Here is a 15949-nt window from a genome sequence, read left to right as displayed (position 1 = left end):
AAACAGTTTATGTGAGAAAACGAAGGAGGCCACATGATTGGTGTGGAGTCAGTTTAGGTGCTTTGGAAGAAGAGCGAGCACTTTAAAGAACTATGAGAAGTGACAAGCGGCTGCCTTCCTGGGACGTCTTAGTTTTGCAGTTACTAGTTTACTTAAACAAATAGATTCTTCAAAATAAGTCCCATCTAAAACAAGAATCAGTTTTAAGCCAAAAGGTAAAGGTTTATGGTTAAATTTAAATGTAACTGACCTCATATTCTTTTTCTCTCTTTTACTGAGTTGTCTTTCTGTTACAGTTGGTAATCAAAATAGTCCTAAGCAATTTAATTTAAACTTTGAAAGGCTTTAAAGGTGCACTGTCGTAAAAGTCTGATTGTAACCACTATTTCAGTGTTTTTAAAATCAGTATGTTTTGGTTAGAAGTATTTTAGGGTAAAACAGAAGTTTTTTCATCTGTCATTTTTCTTTCGTGCAGACCCTGGTGATAGCTGGGGGGCCAGCGACGTGTGGACAGGGGAGAGAGCAGCAGAAAAAGAAATCAATGGCTCGGAATCAAATTAGTACTGTGCAAACAGCCATTTGGGGGCAGTAATAGAAGTGTAATTTGTTGATCTAAAAATATTTCTGTTTTAAAACACCTTTTCCTTCTCATCTAATAGTTAAAGTCATCTTTGTTGTAACTTCTACCCTTAGACAGGGTGATAACTTCACGTAGCCTTTACCTGCGGGTCTCCACAGCCTGTCCACAGTAACTCTGCTGCCTAACGGTGTATAACAACTTGCAGTTTGCTTTTCTGAGCGGACCTTAATGGTGGGCAGGAGAAGGGGTTAAGCACGTATGGCCAGATAGTACTTGAACTAAATTTTCAAATTTTATTATCTTAGTAGATTTTTCCAGTTCTTTTTAAAATACGAAATTTTCCTCTTTATGAAATGTAATTAAAATTAAAAAACCAGTTTTATATGACTGGCTTATGTTTCTAGAGCATTTGAATTAATTGGACTATAATATAGTAAATTTGTGAATATAGTATAAATATAGTAAATTTGGTAAACTTCGTATATCATTCTACATACGAATGAGTAGATACTTGGGTATAGAGGGAAGTACTGCTTAAAATAGCATTGAATTATAACAACTGACAATGTATATGACGCAATGGAAGATGAGATAACAGTATTATCGTAATTTTTATAAACTTTAGGTAAAATTCCACGTACCAAATATTGAAAAGTTTTAAGCCTTTGAACTGTGTGGACTCCTATAACTTTTATATTTTCCTTCGTCAACCTTTTAGAACTTCTGAATAAGTATAGAAAATCTTAATATGAAACAGATGTTAACTTGAATAAAGAAAAAGCAATCACACAGAAGTGATGATGTAATGAATAATTAGTGTTTTACCATAATATACTTTCTGCTTTAATAAAATATGATTTACGGGAAGAGCTAAAGGTAAATATGAAAGCGTTGCTTTTATTAAAAGTCTAATCTGTTTTCAAAAGTTTTGTTTACAAATTTATATTATTTGTACATACATGGTTGAGTTAGGAAAAAAACAAATGAAATCATCAATCCATCCATACATATTGGTCTATATTTTTCATAATTCCATACCCCGTATTTCTGGATAAACACCAGAAGTGTACAAATGATGAATTTTTATACATGTGATTTCTTTCGGGCATTCTGAGTGCCCCCACATGGACAACTGTGTAGCCGACGGGCTTACACTTGGGCTCCTCTCCCACTTTGTCTTCAGGAGACCATCTGTGGAATAGGTGTGGTACTGGGAGCAAGAAGACATGGGATTAGCCTCCTCAGTGCTAGTGGTGTTCTGTACGATGTACGCCCACTAGCCTCCTTCACAGTAAGGACCCGCAGCCTGTGAAGGGGCCTCTTACATCTGCCTCTGAGCTGTAGTCAAGCAGCCGAGATGCAGAGCGCGAATCTATTGAAATTGCCTTTTAAAAACTTGACTTTGGAAGGACTGTGAACTGTATGTGTTCTTTATAAAATATTTACTGTAGTCATTCCTTGGTACAGTACATTCTAAATGAATCATTATTATTTAATTCAGGAAAAAAGGGAGAAAAGATCTATCTGAGCAACATACTTCCTCCATTGCCATAACGTTAAAAAACCTAATCTTTTTAAAGGAATTTAAACTTTCCTCTCGGCTAGAGAGACAAATGCATTGAGTGCACATATATCATTAATATAGCAAAACTGGGTTTTGTTTTTTTAAAACACTTGTATGTAATGCATGTGTGTATATCATCAGCGAAATGGTACATAAGACTGACTTCCATGGTTACAACAGGTGGAGCGTGTTTTACATCTTGTTACATCTATAACTGTGGCATGATGAGCTGTGTCAAATGGGTTAATAAACATATATTTATACGTTATGGTGTTAACGGTCCTCAACATTCATTCATACACACTTACTCATTCAACAGTTATTTATTGAGCCCCTACTCTATTCCAGGCACTCTTCTAGGTAAGAAACATACAACCGTGAATGAGATTGGTCCCTGCTGTTATGGAGTTTACATTTTAGTAAGGGGATAAACAAGCAAATTTCAGGTAGTAATACAAGAGAGGGAGAGGGGCTGTGTGGAGGCAACCTTTAAACAGAGGTGTGAGTGATGAGAAGAGAGCAGTAATAGGAAAGTGTGGTAGCACAGTGTTCCAAGAGAATGGGACAGCAAGTGCAAAGGTCCTGAGGTGAGGGGGAGTCATTTTGAGGAATGGAGAGAAAGCCAGTGCAGCTGAAACATTGTACACAGTAGGAAGGGATCAGTGAGGCAAGCAGGAGCCACACTGTAGCTCCTTGTGGGCCATAGTAAAGAACTGAGATAGACTGTATGGTCTTGGAAAGTTTCAAATAGGGAGTGGAGATGGAGGAGGGGCTTGGCTATGTAGTTACTATAAGTGCTTTCAGAACTGCCTTTAGTCTCAGTGTTTTTACCTGCAGGTGAATGTAGGACATCTCCAGTTCTTTTATTTAAAGCTGTACAATGTGTCAGTCAGCTTTTGCTATGCCACAGACCAACCCATCACTTAGTGCTCAGAACAACCACCATGTATGTAGCTCACAGCCCTACAGTATGACAGTTTGGCCGGGGACGGACTGGGTAGTTCCGGTTTCTGCTAGGCTCCCCTCTTTTTCAATCTTCTGTTCACCTAAGTGGCTCGACTTCTGGGAGTTGACTGGCTCTTGGCTAAGGTGATGTGGTGACAGAACCATATGTCTCCTCTCCAGCTAGCCTGGGCTTGTTCACATGGTGGCCAGTTGACTTTCAAGAGGATAATTAGAAGTATGCCTTGACGCTTGAACCTTAGACTTGGAAGTGGTACAGCTGATTCCTGTTGCTGCATTCTACTGGCCAAGCGAATCCTATGTCCAGCCCAGAGGAAAGGAGCAGAGAAGTAGACTCCATCTTTTGACGGAAGGGGCTATAAAGGCATTGCAGAGTGGTGGCTGTTTTTGCACACTGTTCTGCCCTCAAGGTGTCTTTTCTCTCAGCCGTGTCATTAAGTCAGGGTGTCCTCTCTCAGCTGGAGAACATAGTGAGAAAGAGGAGTGCGACCACAATGATGACAACCTTTGTTTTAAGTCAAATAGCCTCGGATATGAAGACATCCTAGTATAGAAGAGAATGTGAGCAACACACTAGTGAAGTGCATAATTAGCACATAGCCATTGTTTGTCTTGAAATGAAATACAAGGTATTAACAGAAATGCTTTTTGGTTGTATAGATGAAATTTATCATTGTTCCTAATGCTTACTGGTGCCTCATATAGGGACAAGATTTTAGTTATTTTAAATTCATTGAGAGAATGGTTGTTCTGCACAGTAGCATTTAACGGAGAAGATCCTTGTGTGTTCTGTTACCAGCTGAGCAAACGCTGAGCAGTTTCAGCAAGCTGTGTCCTTGAGCTGTCATGTGGCGTGTACGTCCTAATAAGGAGAATGAGGAGAATTAGTAAGTAAGAGAAGAATGCTGGCAAGGTTTTACATGTTTTTTTAAGTGTTTATTTTTTTTTAATGGATAACAAAGTAGGATAATGGTAATATTAGCAGTAAGAAATAACAATAATAATAAAAAGACAAAACAACTTGCTTGCTATAGTTAAAACTTTGAAACTCAGTGTGAGCTGTAGGGGGAGAGACTAGGGGAGGGGCTTGTCCTGCAGTTTCAATTGTCACAAATACTGGGACATGGTTTTGTGCCATTCATTTATGAATCTGCTTCTCCTTAATGTAGGTGAAACTGCTTCAGTGAATTGCTTCTAGTTGTTATAGTGATCTTTTTGGCCCAACCAAAGCAGACAGCAGACACAGCAGTTTTTGTAAGTAAAATAGTGTTTTAGGCCTTTCGAATTATTTAGGCAAAAACTGTTTTTCCCGAGAGCATCCGAATTCTTAGTAGTTCACTTGTGGACAAATGTTGTGACTGCAAATTCCATCAGGTTCTTGTTGATTATTCTCAATCTCCTCCCTTTTACTCCCATCTCCCGTTGAGTTGAATACCTCGCGGTAATTTTGCTTTTCCATCCCTACCTGGAATCGGAGGCAAAATTTATATCATTTGAATGTTTAATTATGATGAAGACATGGTATTTCTGGTTACTGGAGAAAGTAAGGGATTATTCTGTATCACAGTTATTCAAATGGAAAATTAAAACTGAGTCACCTCTTCTCTTGTTATTTCAAAATAAGTTATAGATGGATCAAATATTTAAACGTAAAAATAATATAGTCAAATGTGTTAAAAGAAAACATGAATGGGTATTTCAAAAATCCTGGAGTGGGGAAGACGTTTTCCAGAATGGCACTTATTCTAGAAGGCATGGAGGAAACAAATGAACAGATTTGAATATTTATAACATTGAATTTCTGTTTTTTATTCTACTTTTAAAACTTGAAATGTTATAAGCATTTTCCTATATTATATTTCCTGAAAACTGAGTTTGTATGATTATGTAATGATCTAGCATATAAATATACTATGCTTTATTTAACCATTCCCTATTTTTGTACATTTTTCTGATCTGTCTGTCATTTCAAATAATGATGTAGTACAAATACTTAGTGTAGAAGTAGTTGGTGACAAATTAAGTCACAAAGATTTCTTTCTCTAGCAAATTGATTACTGAGTAAATGGGCATGAATATGTTTGGGGCTACTGATGTGGGAAATTGTTTTCTGGGGTTGTTCTCACTGACGTACCCAGGCCAAGTGTCCCGGAATCTGCTTATACACACAAGTATTGACTACTCCGTTTTTTACCTTTACCATCTTGAAAGATAAGATGTTTACTTTCATGTCAATGACTACTGTTGACATTTAGCAATATTTTAAAATTATTGTTGGCTTATTTTGTTAACTAATTACTTTTAATTGAGCAAGAAGCACATACACTTGGCCAAAAAAATTCTTACATTGTAAATGCAATGAAAAATAAGTTTCCCCCTTGAGATAATCAGTTATGTGTTTCTTGAATATCTTTCCAGAAGTGGTCTGTCTATATCAAACATTTGAGTACAAGTATACCTACCGTACCCTACTTTTCTTAAAACACCAATGTTAGGTTACTCTGTAAATGTTCTGATTCTTTCATATAATGTAATGGCATCGAAATCTCTCCTTATCCACACACACAGATTTGCCTCCTTGTTAGCAGCAGCATAATATTGTATTGCTTGGCTGCATGATCATTTATTAAACCCTCTCGTTGATGGACATTTGGTTGATGGACATTTGGTTTCAGCTTTTTACTGTTACAAACAACTCTGGTAAACAGTTTTATAAATCTTTTAGTTTTGCACTTGAATATTAGTGGACTTGGTGGGTTAACACTGAATCATGTGAGTGTGCATTGTGATGGGTACTGCCAGCTTGCACTTGTTCTAATGTAAGTTCTCATCATCAGTGCAAGGCTATGGTTTCAGAGATTTCCCACACCTTTTTCAACATTGTAATCATCAAAATTTTTAATCTTTACTAATGTGTTGTGAGAAAAACATAAGAATGTTGGGAGTTTTTATTTACATTCCTTTAATTATTAATAAGATTCTTTATATATGATGATAAATTATCATTTCTCACTTTTTGTGACAGTATGATCCTGATATTAGAAAAAAAAATTTATTAAAATAGGACATAATTTTGCTGCAAGATATTAGTATTCTCTGCTTTAGAGGTAAAAGTAAAAAGGACTTTGAAAATGATTTTTAAAAGTTTTACTTCCAAATGCATTAATTCACATTTCCCTGATTTTCTTAATGGAATGATTGGAAATTAAAGTGGTTTGTTTTAATTTTGGCCAAGGTAGGCTTATTAGAGTAATTGAGAGAGAGAGAAGCCAAATGATGGTTTTTGTTCTTGAGTGGATTGAAAGAACTGTGAATGGCTTAGCTGTTGTTGAACTACTTGGATTGAACTTTTATAGTGATTTTAGAAGTTTTCTACAAATGAAATCTTTTTCAGTATTTGTGTGATAAAGTGTTGCTTGTAGCATCATTTGGAGCAAGCGTGATTTGCTAGAGACTTCCTAAGTCCAAGATAAGGCTTTGTTAGCCTACACACACATCTCACACCTTGTACCCAAGGACCTGACAACTCCTCTCACCACTGAGGTCAGGTTTGCCTCTCACCAGGGTATTCAGTTATCTTTGCTTGTGTGGAGAAGGAGAAGGAGAGCATTGTTTATTATGTCTGAATTTTATGTTTCATAAAACCTGTGACCTTTTTTCTTTTTTCTTCTTAGAGTCCAAACGCAGGGTTTTGGTTTTTGGTTTTTGTGTTTGTTTGTTTATTTTATTTTATTGGGGAATATTGGGGAACAGTGTGTTTCTCCAGGGCCCATCAGCTCCAAGTCGTTGTCCTTTAATCTAGTTGTGGAGGGCGCAGCTCAGCTCCAAGTATAGTTGCTGTTTTCAATCTTTCGTTGCAGGGTGGGGGGCATAGCCCACCATCCCATGTGGGCACTGAACCAGCAACCTTGTTGTTAAGAGCTCATGCTCTAACAAACTGAGCCATCCGTCCGCCCCTGACCTTTTTTTCTTGATGATTTTATAAAACTGTCAGTTTTAAATCTCCCCAAACTGAAGTTTAAAAAGAACAGACAACACCGTTAATAATCTCCTCTGCTCATTTCTGAATTTGAATTCATTTTCTAAATGAATGTTTAGATACAGTTAGGTACAGTTCACCTAGGTGTCAATACCTCAGTGAAACGCATCACTTTTCTCTCTTACAGCCCTAAGCACAGGGCATTCATTGCAGGTAGTAAATATCCAGACAGGCTTGGTGATGGCTCAGGTAAATGGGCCCTGGCAGCATTCTGCCCTCCCACCGTGTTAGTACATCTTTCCACTGAGAATATACTGATTTTTTCCAGTTGTACATTTTTGTTTTAACTTAAAATTGCGACTACTTTATAGCCAAATCAAATTTGGTGGTGTTGGTTGACTAATAATTAAAATCCTATCAGATAAATACAAATCAACTTCTAATTTGTATATAGGAATTACAGGTGTTTTTGGCTTATGAAATATAAAATACTTATTTTTTTTTTTTAAAGATTCAAATTTAGGGCAAAATGAACAAAAGCTTAACAGATTTCTGTTGATAGTTAAGCTGAATGACTTATACCTGTAAATTATGTGTGAAGGTTGAAATACTCCCTTACTCCCACTAGAGGGGGATTCCTTCCAACTTAGGTAAAAATGCTCTTAGATCCAACATGAAAACCTTTCTGTGACATTGATCTTTCATTTTTATTAAATTGAGGTTAACTTCATGTTTTTAAAATCAGCTGTTTTTCTGTAGGTATCGAGATTAAAATTTTACAGAAACAAAATATGAAAGATACTGAACTAGAGTGCACATGTATTTAAACCATAGTGGTTTTGAACAAAACATAATTTTTTAAAGTTACTTTAATTCAGTTGATTAATACTTAAGAATTTCAAAACACCTCTTTGAGCCCTGCTGGAGATAGAATCTGGGGTGGAGGGTGAGGCTGACCTTTTGAAATTCACTTCCGTCCTCTGCCAAGGTCTGTTTTTGTCCTTAGCCACTGCCATGGCCACCTGGGAAGTCCCCATATTCCTCTGGGAAGCTTGGGTGTGATGTCATCTCAAGCTGTTAAGTCAGTAAAGCTGTATCTTTAAACAGATTTCTACTTACTATTGAATTTTCGTGCTACGTTGTCTTTTTACAATACATTGAGTAAATGCAGAACTCACTCTGGAGATGATTTTGCAGATTTGTAGTTATATTTTTAAAATATCTGTATGTGTATTAAAATATCACATCAAGAATGAATGTACCTAACACTGAGGTATGCAGATATGGTCTGTGTGTGTAATTCAGGCCTAAATGTCACAGTGTTTATAGAGAAGTTGTCTGTGCTTTCCCATTAACTAAAATCTGCAATGTTGATTAGAAACTCCAACGCCAAGATATTGGAGCTTAGTAACCTATTGTTGTGGAAGGCAGGACTTTAGGAAATTCACGTGTTTAAATTGCAAGTAACTTGTTATTTTTTTCTCTTAAAATGTCTATAATAAGATCTTGTTTCTAAATCTGACAATTAGCTTTGGAAAACAAAGTATCAACAGAAATGCTGTCAGTGAATTTTACAATGATTTTGTGCTGTCGTTGATTGACATTTCACTTTTAGCCTAAAGTCACATTTGGTATCAGCAGCATATGGTTTTCATCCCAGTGAGGCTGCTCGTCGTCTCAATACTTAATCATGCGTTTCTCTTGTGTAGTGCGCCAGGCAGTCTCTGTCAGGAACCAGGTGGTGGGTGAGCCTCGCTTTCTGTAAAGCAGTTGAGAATATAATTTGTTCCTTATTTGTTTTTTGACCCCTTTACTTTCGTACTGGATGGTACTCTTACTGAAATGATCTTCCTTTCTGTATTTTCTTCTCCCAAGAGAAGAGTCCAATTCTGTCATACCAAGATACATTGGATAGGCCTATGTGCCTTCCACCTAAAACACCTACTACAAATGCCTAATTTTAAAAGGTTTAAAACTAACAGTGAAGCCAGCTAGTCTGTTACTGCCCCACCCCCACTGTCTTCCCCAGACACTCAAAAAATATTCGTATTTGTTCTGTTGCCTTCTTTCCTTGTTCTTTTCCATCATATAGGTACTTTGTACTAGTCAGTTAAAAGCTTTATACCAGACTGAATAATTATGTTTAAAAAATAGTAATTATCAATACACGTCTCGTTCCGTGTAGCTTTAAAAAGTCATGTTAATGAGCTCTGTCTTCTAATGCATAAGACTGACAGGCAATTTTGAAGTTTTGCCATCATTTCACAACTTGTTGCTTAGACGCTGTCTGCCTTTCCCTGAGTATTGCTTTCAGGAACTCTTGCTCTGCAACATTCCAGGGACTGAGGACTACCCACTGTGATGTGAGCAGGACAAGAAATGACTAGCTCCTTCACAAGTGTGATGAAACTGCTTTACGAAGCATAACTTTCCCTTCGCTGTCTGTCAGCGAAAGATCAAAACGTCTATGCAGCACCTTCTGATCTAAATGAGAAGGATGATTCTCCTAACTTTCTGGATCATTTTAAGGATCTTATACCACTACTTCAGCATGATGGCAAATGTGTTAATTTGATAGAAGCTTGCCCAGTTATAAAGCTAGAATCCGGGACAGGGACCCGGATTTGTACCCTGCTCTTGAAGAGACTCTTAGATCTCTCTCTCTCGACACCTAACGTGAATTGAATGCCGGTTTTCTGAGAACTCTTAGTTCCAGGCCATGCCTGTGCTCTGGTGTCTGTGGCTAGACTCAAAGAAGCTCTCTGATAGTGCCTAAATCATTTTTTTCCTTATGATTTCAGGTTGAAGTCCTGACCTCGGAGGATACCGCCTTTGGACTCAAGGTGTGTAGTCTGATGTAGCTTATTGTGCAGGTTTCACCAGCTCCCCTAGGTGGATTGGAAGGCTCAACAGGCCTTGTTTATCAAACGTTGAGGTTCTAAAATCTTCCAGAGTTTAGGATTTCCCTTCTACTAAGATTAGACACAAGTGGCTCAGGTGGGTGGAGTGCTGTGCTCCTAATGCCGACGTCGCCGGTTCGATTCCCACATGGGCCAGTGAGCTGCGTCCTCTGTAGCTAAGATTGTGAACTCCCTGGCACTGTGCTGCCATGGGCTGCTGTGGGCTGCCAGGAGTGGCTGGTGGCCAGCGTGAGTGGCTGGCAGTCAGCATGAGTGGCCGGCAGCCGGCGAGAGCTGCCGTGAGCTGCTGTGAGCGGCCGACCGATGACCGGTGACCGGCTGTCTCAGCCCCTGGGAGCGCAAGGCTCCTAATACCAGCGTGGACCAGGGAGCTGTGTCCTACACACTGGACTGAGAAACAACGGCTTGAACCGGAGGGGGAGAGGGAGTGAAGAAAGGAAAAAAGAAGATTAGACCATGGTAGCATTTTCTTTATCTTCTTTCTTTGTTGTGGAGGATATGAGAAATAGTACAAGAAACACAGGGTTTCATTTAGTAGTAATTGACTTTTAACTTTGAAATGGCCGTGGAACAGGATTTACTGAAATTCCACATCTCCCCAGCCAGTTTGGGGGTACTGAAATACAACCGCTGAATGTTATCAGAGTGTTGTTTGGGGTTTGTAACTAGCTTCATTCAGGGATAATTTAGTCATTATCCCTGCTTTAAATATTTATTGAATCCCTGTGTTCCAGTCACAACCAAATTAAATCCCAGCTCCTGCCCTTACGTTGCTCACAGTCAGTTGGTAGGTATAGGCCTTATAAATAGGTAAATTCGCCTGGAAGGAGAGTGCACACCTGGCCCCTCCACCCCCATCTTTTAAACCAAATCCTAGGACAGCATATTAAACTTAGTGAGACCTTAATATGCAACTCTGTTGCAGGACCCATTATATATTTTGTCTCTTCCCTCCTACATTTTTCCTCTTTCTGCCTTTTCCTGAAACTACATTTTCCTAGAGTCCTAAAATTTCATCCCTGCAAGAAATCTTCAGGATCCTTTGGTCTAGCCTTCCTCCATGTTAGAGATGAGGGAGCTTGAAGGCCAGAGGAGCCTTGGTTCTCAAGGTCATTACCAGCAGAGATGGGACTAGACTTAAGGACTTTAGTCTCATTATTTTTCCTCTTAACATTTAAATTAAAATATTTAGTATTTCCTCTTAATGTTTAATATTACTTTTTATCCTCTTTGGCAATAATGTTTAGTATTTGGTTTAGGCACCTAAAATTGATTGTTATTTTAGAGAAAAGTTTAAGCTTAAAACATCTAAAAATAAGATTTTAAAGCAAGTACTAAATTTGTTTACTCTTATGTATAACTTTTTATCCATATCTCAGTTGAATAAATACCTTAGTGAAAAATAACATCAAAATTCCTACTGGTCCTCTCACCCCCAATTAGCATAGTCTTATAACTGTACTGAGCCCCTAACCCCCTTCTGAGCCTGACCTTTCCTGGCATGCTTTCCCAGCCTCTCATTGCATTTCAGGTTCCCCCTACCCTCCATACTCATTTCATACTCCTCGCCCTCCATGATGTCTTCCCTCAGTATTGCAGACATCTGAGCTCTCATTCTCTGAGTTCATGCAACACCTGCTGCTTTGCAACTTATTTGGGATTTCTCTTCTGCCAACTTGTTTCTCTTTTCTTTTGTATATAGAAAACAGCATGATATGGCCTGGCCCAGCTGCATTATGTGGCATGTTCTTTCCCCCGAGCAAGATTTGCATTTAGAGACTCCATGTTGTTCATCTTTTTATATCCGTATTGACTTGACTTGGTTCACAGTAAATAAGAATTGCTGATTACTATAGATGGTGTAACAATTGTGGTTACTAAAAGCAAAAAAACCTGTGATAACATATTACTACTGCGTTTTTTCCTATTCTGGGATTTTCTCCCTGATCTCCTGTTGTCTGGGGTAATGTATTAGCCTGGCATTTTATGTTGTAGCTCTGCAGAAGCCAACTGAAGGAAAGACATTCATTGTTAATGCTTGTTGGGTAGTTGAATGGTTCTGGTTGACACCGACAACCAGTTGGGCCCAATTAATCTCACTGTTAAGTATCTTTGGTAACCAAGTTGTGCAGGTGAAGTCATTGATTTCATGTCTGTCATTCGCTGCTAGTGGCTACCATGGAGGCACAGTGTATGGATAGAACACTTCCAATACAGCTTGGCCAGAGCTAGCCTAGAAAGTAGAGATTCCAAGTGTTCATATGACACAAGACATTTTAACATACCGTGTTTCCCCCGGGAATATAATGGAAGTAATGTAATGTAAAGTAACGTAACATAACATAACAACATGATATATAATATAAAACATAACATAACATTGTAATATAATACTGGGTCTTATTAATTTTTGCTCCAAAAGGTGCATTAAAGCTGATTGTCCAACTAGGTCTTATTTTTGGAGAAACACGGTAATACACATCACAATTGGAACAGTCTATTTTTTTTAATTGATAGAAAAACATGAGGATTAAAGCAGGTACATGAGAACAAGGAATTTGCTGTTCTAGTAAAGTAATACAAAACAAGAGATGTTCTGTTCAGTAAAAATAAAAAATACACAGAGTTGGCATGTCTCATTGGATTTTGAGAGTTGAAAGGTTTTAAACAGGCTCATGAAATTAGGGGTCTTTCTGGTGGGGTCTTGTAATGGTTCATTCATTCATTGATTTATCTGGGGGCTATCAATATAGTATTTCAAATTTAGAATGTTTAGTCTTGCATAATAAGATTCTACCTGTTAAAATGTTTTTCCTTTTATTAATGTAACCAATGAAAGCATGCATTCATCTTCTTTTGAGAAACACATTTTTTTTCTCTCGTAAAGCTACATTAACTCTGGTTTTTCTTAACTCTTCTTACCAGGATGTGTGTTCTAGGGAATTTATTTGTCTAAACTCTCTAAGTGGGTGTGAATATAACTTACGTGAAACTATATTTAAGGTAACAATGTCATTGAAATGAAACTAGCAAACATTTTCTTTTTGAAGTTCATAATCTTATCAACTCATATTACTTTTTATAGTATAAAGGATTTATGTTTGTAGTAAAAATTTTTATTAATGAAAATCTGTTAGAAATCCTTAGAGAAGTAAAAAAATAAGGATATTCTTTACTGTTTCAGTGATTGAATTGCAGTTAAAATAATAGACTGTACATTGATAAAGCAAAATAATTTTCTGTTCTTCTGTGAAAGAAAGATTTGAGGAGAAAAAAAATCCACAGCAGTTCTCAAGTCGTGGTTGGGAATCCATGTTGAGTTTTCTTCTTTTGTTAGAGAATTTCCCATCCTCTCCTTCTGCCATCTGCTGGTGGTTCAGACACTTACATGTTTGACTTTAAAACAAATCTGCTTTATTCTTATTTAGGAAAGATTTGGGGGAAATGTTTTATTTATATTCCCCGGTAATATTTTGATGCCGTTTTGCTTGTCATGTTTAATTATCTTTTTAAAGGCTACTTTAGCTTCTTTTTCAACTGTGTCTTTAGAGAATACATGAATATAAAATTTAGAAAAGACAGAGACTGTGAAGGCACAAAGCATATGCCATGAAGAGAGAAAGAGATGCCGAATTACTGGTGAGAGGTCTCGAATGCCATGAGGAAGTGTTACTGGGGAGTGGTTGGGGTCTTCCCTAATTTCTGAATTTGGATTAAATATGGAACAGCAATTTTCTCCTGCTCTTTTGTAATTAGGACTGCTTGACTGGAAGTGACCAGACCTATTTACTTTGTCCTAATACAAGGTTGGGAAATTGATTTCTTGTTATCATTAAGGTTGTTTTCAGCCCTCGAATGCTACAGGTTTTCATAGATTTATTAGGTCAAACCTTCAATTCTATCCTTATTTATTCTTCTGATTTCTTCCTGCTAGTGTTTACTAGTCTAAGCTATTCTCATCATCTTGGGAAAAGTATAAATATTTTTGTCCACAAACAAATTTTTCCATGAAATAAAAACAGGCAAAATTTTTCAAAAGAGAGACAATGTATGGGAATTTTATTTTCTACTGTCTCTAGTCTCCTTTACTAATTTCCTTTAGAGCTGCTGGGACTAATTCTAGACCCTTTGATTCATGGGTCAGTTTTTTGTTAATCATTTTTCTCAAAGAGGAAAAGTAACCCAACATATTAATTTCAGTTTCTTTCTTCACAACGATTAAGGCTAAGGGAGGTAATGTGACTTATGTTAGGCCCAATTTCGTGGCAAAGTAGAACCAATATCCAAGTGTCTGTACCCCAGACAGGTGCCCTTTCTACAGAATTATAGCAGTGCCAGTCACTAGTGCTCCCAGCACTGGAGCCAGGCATCCGAGGGAATCTCACAGAATTGTGGTTTTTACAGCTCCAAACGGTCTGGTGTTGGCGATTCCATGTGGTTCAATTCAATGCATTTCGGCTCTCCTACATCATTTTAGATCTATATTCGATAGTGAAACGCTGTTTTTCTTTAAAAGCTGTTTATCCCATTTGGAATGAGTATGTGTACAGTTTGAAGTATTAGGCGATCACAAGATGTTTGTGGAGGGTAACTGGCATGAAAGTGCCCAGTAAGCCACATACCCCTATAAAAATGATCTTTCCAGAACATTATATGAAAAGTCAGAAATACTTTATCATGACCCAGTGGTTCTTCGTGTGGCAGGAGCTCCGTTTCTTCTCGACCAAATGCTTTGTCAGATAATAGTAGATGGCAGACTTTTTAGATGGATTTCCTGACTGCGTGGCGTTGCTCACTAGATCTAGTAAGTATATTTTTGTCCAGAAATGTTTGCCCAAATTATATAACCAAGTGCGTGGAGGGCAGCATAATACAGTACAATTCATGCCTTTTGTCAGACTGACATTGTTTTCTTTTGTAGAAAAAGATAGGAATTAAACATGGCCTCAGGGGCTGTGGATCTCAAATGATCTTTTTAAGGGAGGGAGGAAGTATGCTGAAAGAAAGCTTATTTACAGGTATATTCTGGAGTTCGATTGACCCCATTTTTTTCCTGAGGACATTATTTTGGCCCTATTTTTCAAGGACTTAATTTTCTAGTAATAATAAAAATGCATATATTCTTCTTATTCCCTCCCTCAAACACCTGTTCATTTGGGATGTGCACAAATTATTAGAGGCATGTTTCTGGGCTCGCCTATAAAATGCCTTAGCATAGAGTTACTGTGACCGTATTAATAAACATCAAGCTGCTTAAGATTTGTTGGGAAAGAGCAAGGAAATTATTCCAGGGAGGATGAAGGATGCTTCTCATTGCGTGTGGTTTAGGTTCTCTCCAATGCCAGATTTTGAAGCCAGTTTTGTTTCTTCAGATGGTGAAAACCCTCCTCCTCCCCTCCTACTGCCTGAAATCTGGCTTTTACCCAAGCCATGTCAATTTTTGCAAGTTAGCTGAGAATGTCAAACTGACTAGTGTTGAAAGAGCCAATATGTTGCAAGATGCTTAAAGCCAACTAGAACATTTATATGAATTAAAGAATACATTAGGAGATGATTTTTATAAATCAGATCTGAGAAGAAAAACCTGTTGAATTAATACTTGCATACCAGATGTATCACTGATAAATACTTGTAGCAGATATTCCCCAATAAGCAATAAAATTACCATTTTACAACTGAAGTAATGTATCCTGTGGGTACATTTGCAAAGATATGCCAAGAAAAATACATGCAGAGTTCCTGAAGTAATAATGCAAATAAAACATTTCATATTATAATTTTAAAATAACAGGATTTGGAAGCAAGAAAAAGTCTGGGAGACTATTTGTTGAGTCTAAATTCTGCTTTTTCTCTGGTCTTTTGACAGTTGGCTTTTTGATGTTGTATAATTGCCTTAGAGTCTTTGTGTGTATTGAAGGACTGAATTGTCCGACACAGTTGTG

General features: G+C 37.5%; 1 protein-coding gene across 11 annotated transcripts in view; it reads left to right on the top strand.

Moving 5' to 3' along the window:
* Nucleotides 1–15949, top strand: part of ARID1B (AT-rich interaction domain 1B) — a 396431-nt gene that overhangs the window by 229990 nt on the left and 150492 nt on the right. For 8 of the 11 annotated variants that reach the window (XM_081035477.1, XM_081035475.1, XM_081035472.1 and 5 more), the window contains one exon: nt 9888–9929. The exons of the other annotated variants lie outside the window; for them this stretch is intronic. In XM_081035477.1, the coding sequence (XP_080891603.1) occupies nt 9888–9929 (42 nt within the window). The remainder of the gene's footprint in view (nt 1–9887; nt 9930–15949) is intronic. 11 annotated transcript variants of the gene reach the window in all.

This window comes from Rhinolophus hipposideros (assembly GCF_964194185.1).
Source record: "Rhinolophus hipposideros genome assembly, chromosome: 3".
Classification (NCBI taxonomy): Eukaryota; Metazoa; Chordata; class Mammalia; order Chiroptera; family Rhinolophidae; genus Rhinolophus; species Rhinolophus hipposideros.
This window is presented reverse-complemented; position numbering and strand designations above follow the sequence as displayed.